Genomic DNA, 8933 nt, shown 5'->3' with positions numbered 1-8933 from the left:
AACATGAAAAATATCTAAACAAAAGGTACAGTCAGCAGTAGAAAATGCTCAAAATTAATTAAAATCATTTAAACGTGCTCTTATCATCTTTGTAAAGTTTTGTTTATATGATTTTGAACAATTCGGCAACTTAACTATTTTTGCTGCTGACTGTAGGTACTTGCTCAAAATCTCCAAACGCGCTATATTTTTAACACTTTGACAAGTCTTATGGATATTTTGAGCAATAAAAGCACCTGTTGTTAAGTAATAGGTAGTAGTAATATTTTAATCATTTGAAATACCTAACTAATTCAACTACAGTAGGTACAATAACTAACTTTAATTACATTTATAGTAGGTATTTAATTATCTAGAATTAGCAGACATTATTGCACAAAATACAATCATTTACAAAGTTTAAATGAAATGTTTTTTTTAAAGATTCAGATTTATATTAAATTTGTTTTTCTCAGTCCTCTGCCAACTCTAATTTTTATTCAGCTAAGAAACTGTAATCAAAGCTGGACTTTTTCATCAACTCTTTATGCATGTTCAACTGCTCAGTTAAATATGAATGATTTCTCCTCAACTTCAGACTTTCTTCAATTAGTGATTTGAGTTTTTCATCATCCTGTATATTTGGTACTTGGATACAATGGTTCGATACTGGCTCACCAATTTTGAAATCTCGCTTCTGGAATGATACCACACTATAGGGCAAGTTGGCTATATCATCCGCATCACTGCTCAGAAGACTAATAGTGTTCCACAAACAATTGGTCAACTCATCTATTGCTGTTGATAAGTCTAGATTTAATTTGTCTGTGGTATCAGCAGCGTTAGAAATAATATCAGCAATCTTTGCAAGCTCTGTGTTCAGATCTATGAGCTTTAACACAAATGGTTGATGACGCATCTCATGTAATATTTTACATCTAAGTTTCAAGCATTCATAGGAAAGCTTTATGATGTCTGTGCACTGCTTTTCTTTACATCTTTGGTTGGTGAAGAATTCACTCTTTTTGAAGTGGACATATGTTTTCAAAGTGTCCATGAGTATGGTTTGAAAGTTGTTTTTGGAAACAAAGTTGTTTATGTCTGTGGTTAGGACTTCATTGCTGCGTCTTGTTGCAGATTGCAGTCTTACGGAGAGCTGGTTCCATGCTAGTTGCAATTTGGTTATTTTCTCAGACCGGTCATCAACATCTTTAAATATCTTGTCGAAGCCACCCAAGTAATTGACACCGGTGCCGGTTTCTCTGAGCCGCTCAATATGCTTTTTACCAGTCTCTGTCATTTTTGTAACAACTTCCAACTTATCTGCTAACTTTCCTATACATTTGTCAACTTTATTATGGTTCAAAAGCAGCAGTTTGCTTCCATGTTTAAACGATTCTGCCCTTACAAATAGTCCATTTATTAAAGATTCATACATTTCCACTTGAGACATTACAAAATATACACTATTCCTGTACAGATTCTGACTGTTTTTGAAATTGTACATTGCCTTTTGATTTTCTTTAAGAGACCTTTGTACAGTCTTAGGCACTACTGGTTCGATAACATCTCTTATCATGATAGTTTTATCATATAGATAAATCATGTTATTACATGAATCATTCCAATATTTAACAACTAATTCATCATCTGCAAGGTCAAGAAAGCTTTTAGGGGAAATCAAGATTTGGTTTTCTTTAGAAATTTTAGTATCATCTTCTAGGTATTTTTTTAATGTTGATATGTTAGTTTTGTCATCTATTTCATAGGCATGTTGCGAGAGAGTAGAAACTGAAAATACCTTTACTATCTTTTTAGATAGAATTTCTTGTAACAGATCAAATATCACAATTTTACTGGCTGCCTTTGCTTGTTCAGCCGGGATGTTAAATGTTACTTTTGACGGGGCATCCCTTCCTCTCAATCTTGGCTCCCACTCTAAAGCAACCCTTAACCACTTTTCTAGCAGCGCTTTAAGGGGTTGCGATATAAAATTCTCAGCAAATAATTCATTTGAATATTCAATGTCTCCGTGGTATGTTTCATACACACTTATGTTGTCATGTGCCTTCTTTTTGACATGTGGTATCCATTGCACAGGTGCCAAGTATGGTAAAAAAGGTCTTATACCACAAATCACCTCAAAGGCAATTAAACCCATGGACCAGAAATCAACAGAGTTGCTGTAAGTTTTGCTGGAGAATAGTTCCGGAGCTAGGTATTGCAAGGTGCCTACAAAACTAGCACACACCGAGTTTGAGTCTATTTCTTTAGCATAGCCAAGATCAATAAGTTTGTAGACTACTTTCTTTTGAGCTTGAGGGCCTATGTTTTGCTTCCCTGGACTGTCAATGATTTGCATAACAATGTTCTCAGGTTTCAAGTCTCGATGCGTGATCTTATTGCCGTGAAGAAACTGCATAGCGTTCCTGATGTCACTGAGAATTTGTCTCACTTGTACCTCCTTAAGGCCAGAACAGAACTCCGCTTTGTTAAGAAGCTGGCGCAAGTCACCGCCACTGCAATACTCCATGCACAGGATGGGCAGTCGCGAAGGATTCATTCGTTCCAACCCGCTGACAAATTCTGGCGGTAGTTCTTTCGTACTCACAATATTCGCGTTGTCCGATTCCTGCAACATTTCCACCTCCTTGGTCCATCGCTCCCTGTGTTTCTCGGTAAGTTCGTCGCTCCATTTGCAAGTTTTTATGGCCAGCTTTTCATCAGTTCTGTTGTGCCTCCAAAGGACAACGACACCAAAACTTCCGGATCCTAAAACCCGGTCCTTTGTCCAATCACCAATAAAAACTAGATCGTTCATTTTCACTTGCACGATATAATATAGGGAAGTACGCGTAAACTAGAACACAAGTGGCATGCTGTTTCCTATAAAAATAGGTCTTCACCGCTTTTACAGTGCAAAAATAACTCTGGTATCATCAAAAACTGATAAACTTTACGAATACGATTCAGGCAAGATACTTTATAGGAGACTAACAGGCTCAGTGTTTATTAAAATGTATCTAGGCTAAAATGTAAAGAAGAATCAATGAATTATTTTACCAATGTTTCCAAGCTCTGACAAATTAGTAATGAGGCATAGTAAATTACACTCTAATAAACACTCTAATAAATACACAAAATAACAAAATTTACTATGACTAACTTTGCGCAATTGCAAATCTTGCTCTTTAAAACACCTTAATGACATTGATGTCACAAAAATAAACTTCTCAAAACAAACTTATTTTTTCACTTCTTTCAAATACGTCAGCCAGCTGATGTTCCCGCTTGGGAGATAATTCAGGCAAATTTAGACCCTATTGTTATCAATTCTCACCAGATTCTCAGAAACTGACGGTTTTTAAACCGCATACTTGATTTTGCTTAAATTGTGCGTTTCTGTCTACGCAGTTTCTTTTGATATACAAAAAAAATAGCTTATGAAAAATATTATTTTGAATAACAAAATAATTAAATGTAAAATCTAAGATTCATTTATACTAAACTTTAAAATCCCATTAATTTTGGGGATATATCTATATTATCAAACTCAAACGTGTAACTAAAAAGCAGAATAATTTAGGATCGCTATTCGCATTAAAAATACCAAAAAAGAAAAAAAAAAGAAAATTTTCTCTCTATCCAACATTGTTTGGACCTTAAAAGTCTTTTGGTTGTCAGTTGAGTGTCGATCGCGGTTGATTTGAATTTTAAAATATTTTAAATCTCTGGCGTTATCTTTATACCCAGCTGGTGAAATAAGTGCTAAATTTAACTAATTATATGTTGCTATTCCAATTCTTGTGGTAAGACGTATTAGTTAGTGCATAAAAAGCGATATAATTTTCTTTTTTATCTTGTAGGGTGGTTGCCCATGGCAACCATAGTAACACCTCATGAACGAGGACGTTACTTTAAACCGTCCGAGAGATGGAGAACCCAATCGTTCTTTATCTTTTAGCTTAGCTCATCATGAGAATTTCGAGAATTCACATCTGTCTGAGTCTTCTACTCCCGTTTTGGAACGAATTCATAGGCGCGAAAGGGAGAAGCGTAAGGAGCTTCATGAAAGGGATCGTAACGACAAAATGTCAAATAAAGATAAAGGGGCCCGCTCCAGGTCCGGCAGCCCCCCTGATAGATGGTCGGATGTTTCGAGTATGGATTTTAATCAGCCCCACTGCAGCTCAGAGGAGAGTCAAATCCCGCCAGGACAACTATCGATGGCGCAGTCTTCAGTGTTTACTCCGCCGGCTCATTTAATAGACTCGCAAGAAAATAAAACTCCCTCTCAGTCCCCTTCCTCCCCTCTTACCCCAATTGGACGCACTAAATACACAACCAATGATCAAGGTCCTTTTTTGATATACGTTCAAAAAATAGAAGCGGCTTTAGATTCGGGAACTATTCTACACCCAGTGACCTTTGGGCGTTTCCTGCAAACGCGAAAAAGGGAATTTCCCAATATTGTTGAGGGGTCGGTTAAAAGAATTGGGCGAAATCGGGTATCAATCTGCTTCCACTCCGCTGAAGATGCCAATCACTTCCTAGAATCTTCCACTTTAACACACAGTCACTACAAGGCTTTTGTGCCATCTTTTAATGTCTCAAGACTGGGACTGGTGCGAGGAATTCCTGCTGACTGGTCCCCTGAGGAGGTGCTCGAAAATCTTAAGGTCCCCTTAAACTCGGGAGGCCCCGTCCCCATTAAAATTAGACGCCTCAATTTTAAAAAAACCAAACAAGACGGCACTTACTCGTGGCTTCCATCCGAAACTGTTATTGTCACTTTTGACGGCCAAACTCTCCCTAAGAGGGTATTTTTATGTCTGAACTCTCTAGTGGTCGAACAATATCAACTCCCTACTATCCAATGCTACAAATGCTGCCGGTATGGTCATTCGAAAGATAAATGTAGGTCTCTCCCTAGATGCTTCCGCTGCGGAGGTGCTCATCAGGGGGACAATTGTAACGGCGATGGTGAACCTCAACCATTCTGTTGTATCTGCCCTCAGGGGTTGGGGGCAGGTCACACAGCCAACAGCAAATCTTGCCCGGAATTTGTTAGACAAGCAAACATTAAAAAAACCATGGGGGAGGAGAATATCTCCTACATTGAAGCCTCAAATCGTCATGCTAAAGTCTCTCACAAATCTTACGCCAATGTTGCGGCCTCTTGCTCTTCTTCTCCCCAACCGCAGTCTTATAGAAAAACTATTTTCCGTCAACCCCGCACGCCTCCTCACCTCGAAAAAGGGTATGATAAAAGAGCTCATGATGCTTTGACAAGGGCCCCGGTTGTCGAATCCAGACCGGTCTTCCCTAATCAACCACCCCCTAAGGAACAATTCATAGTTTCAGAAATTATAAAGTTGATTTCTTCCTTCGTAAAAATTTTTTCTCCCGCCAGCCCTTTGGCTAACCCTTCTTTGATTTCCCACGTAGCGCCTTTTATTTCATCTCTGTTAAAGCATAATGGATCAAGTAATACTTCAGTGGAACAGTCGCAGTATCAACAATAAAAAACAAGAGTTACTTTACCTTATCAATAAATACAATCCAGCTATCTTGGCCATATCAGAAATATGGCTAAAGCAAAACTCCAATTTCAAAATCCCCAGTTACTGTTCTCTAATGGATTGCCGGGCTGATGGCTGTGCTGGAAGTGCCCTTTTCATTAGAGACCATATTTCCTACTTACCTATTTCACTGCCTAATAATAGTCCTAATTTCCACGCAGCTTGTGCTCGTGTGGAAGGCATTACATTTTTATCCCTTTATATTCCTGATCCTTCTTCTAACATCCTAAAGTCTCTTAGGAAGTTAATAGAACCCCTCCCCCAACCTATTATTGTTCTTGGGGATTTTAATATCCTCCATGCTTTATGGGGTTGTGAGAAAAAAGATGACGCTCTAGGAGAACAGTTTCTACTAGATATATTGGACAAATGCAACTTATGCCTACTAAACTCGGGTTCACCCACCCGACGCTCTCTGCCTAATCAATCAGCTAGTGCAGTTGACTTATCCCTTTGCTCTCCTTCTCTTGCATCTCGAATTTCCTGGGAAGTCCTGGACAGCACTTATGGAAGCGATCATTTCCCTATTTTACTGTGTCTTCCTTTTGGTTCCTCTAAAAGACCCTCAATAACCTATCCCCTTCTAATATATAATATCAACAACGCCGACTGGGATAGTTACAAAAAACGTCTAGAGTATGAGACGTTACATCTTCCTCCCATCACTCCACACTCTATAGAGCTTTGTTCCGACGCCTTAATTGCAGCCATTAAGTCGTCTGCGGATAAGGTCTTTCCCCTTAAAAACACAGTTGTTGGCAAACTGGCTTCTCCCCCGTGGTGGGACAGTGACTGCTCTAAGGCTATCAGGGCTAGAAAAAGAGCAGAGCGGGAGTATGCTGTAAATATGTCAAATGAGAATTTTGATTCACTGAAAAAAACCATGTCGGATACCAAAATCTTGCTTAAGAATAAGAAGTCTGAAGGGTGGAAATCATTCTGTTCCTCTTTAAGTCCCTCTACCCCGGATACAATTGTTTGGAATAATATCAGAAAATTTAGAAGATCATATAACCCTTGTAAATGCCCTTACCCAAATTCTTTACAATGGGCTGAATCTTTTCTAACCAAAATAGCTCCTCCATATGTTCCTGGGGTTCTTGACTCCACTATAGGTTTGCTGAATAACCATTCATCTGACCCCCTAGATCAGTTGTTCTCACTTGTGGAGCTCAGGAATGTGTTGGGAGCGGTAAAAGACTCTGCCCCAGGACATGATGGTATTCCCTATTCGTTTATTGCTAAAGCTGGTGACCGATTCCTTAATTACTTCCTTGGCCTAATTAACTCTATTTTGCTTTCGGGCCGGCCCCCTCGGTCCTGGAAATCTCAACTGATAATGCCCATTCTTAAACCAGGTAAGGACCCAAATGACCCACAATCATACCGACCTATAGCCTTATCGTCCGTTCTAACTAAGATTTTAGAGCATCTTATCAAGAACAGATTGGAATGGTTTCTTGAAAACCACGAATTGTTAGGAAAATCTCAATATGGCTTTAGAAAAGGTAAAAGTACAATTGATAGCTTGGCTATTTTCACAACGGATATAAGACTAGCTTTTTCAAAACAAGCTTCGGTTCTTGCGGTATTCTTGGACGTCGAGGCTGCCTACGACAATGTTCAACTTTCTATTCTCCGAGAAAAGCTCCGTAATTTGAGAATACCTGCGAGACTGTCCTGTCTTGTGGGTAACCTACTTTCCGAAAGGCAAGTTACATTCCGGGGCAAAGACCCTCACATCAACCCTTCTAGACTGGTTTGGCGCGGATTACCACAGGGATCTGTCCTGAGCCCCCTACTGTACAATTTTTACACTCATGACCTGGAGCGGTCTATTTCTGACTGCCAAGTACTCCAATATGCAGATGATCTTTTAATTTACTCTTCAAATAAAAACCTAGTTTCTGCCAGTGAGTCTATCAACATGTCACTTCAGTCTTTAAATAACTGGCTCTCTATTAATGGTCTGTCCCTGTCTCCTTCTAAATGCTGTGCAGTCGTTTTTTCTCGTAAAAGAGCCCTGCCTAATTTGAATGTTTCGATCAACGATTCTAATATTCCCTTCCGTCCCTCCTACAAATTTTTAGGAATTAATTTAGATTCTAAACTAACCGGGGACCTACACTTTGAATATTTAGTTAAAAAATGTGAACGTGGACTTAACACTCTCAGATGCCTAGCGGGAGTTTGGTGGGGTTCTCATCCTACTTCCCTGAAACTAATTTATAATGCTACTGTTCGAAGCATATTAGATTATGGCTCCCATCTCTTGGTACCAGGGAATAAAGCTGGATTGAAAAAACTTGATCTAATCCAATCGAAAGCCCTAAGAATTATTTTGGGTGCAATGAGGTCTAGCCCAATCAAGGCTATGCAGGTAGAGTGTGTTGAGCCTCCCCTCGCTTTGCGCCGTCAATTCTTAGCGGATAGTTATTTTTTCCGATTGCTACAATTCTCGTATCATCCTATCATTCACCGTTTATATGACCTTAAAGCAGTGTCTGCCCCTAATCGTCTTGACCTACCCTGTCTTGTGAATAGCCTAAGAAAGTTTCAAACTACTACCTTTGTATGAATTTAACTACGCGATTATCATTTACCAGCCCCGCGTTATTCTAAACTTCGACATTTGTCATAATGATCCTCATGCAGATGAGTACCTCCGCCAGATCCTTACGCGCGAATGGCATGACTGGAACACTATATTCTGTGATGCATCTAAATTATCACCAACTGGCTGTGTGGGAGTAGGAGTTTTCCACTCTCAATATAACATAGTACAAAAAATTAAATGCCCTCCTGAAACGTCTGTATATACTGGAGAATGTATTGGCATTTTGGAGAGTGTGAAGTTTATTATTCTTTTCAAACTTAAGAAAGCTATCATCTTTTCAGATTCCCGTAGTTGTCTACAAGCACTACTATCTAACCCGTTTTCGTCCAAATTCCACAACCCAATTATCCTCCAAATTAAGGAGAATCTTCTAATTTGTAAAAAAAGGGGGTTTGAGGTTGCCTTGATCTGGGTTCCGGGCCACTCAGGGGTCTCAGGGAATGAACGAGCTGATCGGGTAGCTAAGGAAGCCGTGGTTTGCGGTGACAAAACGCCTTTCAGGAACTACTGTTATGATTTAGTCCCTCTGGCCTCTAGTTGGCTTTTCCAAGCCTGGTCGGCCAAGTGGACTGCCGCTAATCGATCCCGAACCAAATCTTATTACCTTGTACAACCTGATGTACCAAGAAAACCTTGGTTCTCAAGGATTTTTATCCCAAAACAGTTCTGTTCCATAATTATTCGAATGAGACTGGGCCATTGCTGTTCTCCTGTCCATCTGAAAAAAATCCATAGTCGAGACTCCTCGCTGTGCG

General features: G+C 39.4%; 1 protein-coding gene across 1 annotated transcript; it reads right to left on the bottom strand.

Annotated features, from left to right (window-relative positions):
• Positions 1-439: 439 nt before the first annotated feature.
• Positions 440-2964, bottom strand: LOC134653322 (inhibitor of nuclear factor kappa-B kinase subunit beta). The gene has a single exon (XM_063508648.1). It carries the CDS (start codon positions 2798-2800, stop codon positions 476-478), a length of 2325 nt encoding a protein of 774 aa, XP_063364718.1. The 5' UTR covers positions 2801-2964; the 3' UTR covers positions 440-475.
• Between the last annotated feature and the right edge of the window lie 5969 nt (positions 2965-8933).

The sequence above is a fragment of the Cydia amplana genome, chromosome 13 (assembly GCF_948474715.1).
Source record: "Cydia amplana chromosome 13, ilCydAmpl1.1, whole genome shotgun sequence".
NCBI lineage: Eukaryota > Metazoa > Arthropoda > Insecta > Lepidoptera > Tortricidae > Cydia > Cydia amplana.
The sequence above is the reverse complement of the archived record's forward strand: the minus strand, read 5'-3'. Positions and strand labels throughout refer to the sequence as shown.

Excerpts from the sequence above, each read along its gene's own strand:
- LOC134653322 (XM_063508648.1), bottom strand. The coding sequence starts at position 2,800 with ATGAACGATCTAGTTTTTATTGGTGATTGGACAAAGGACCGGGTTTTA.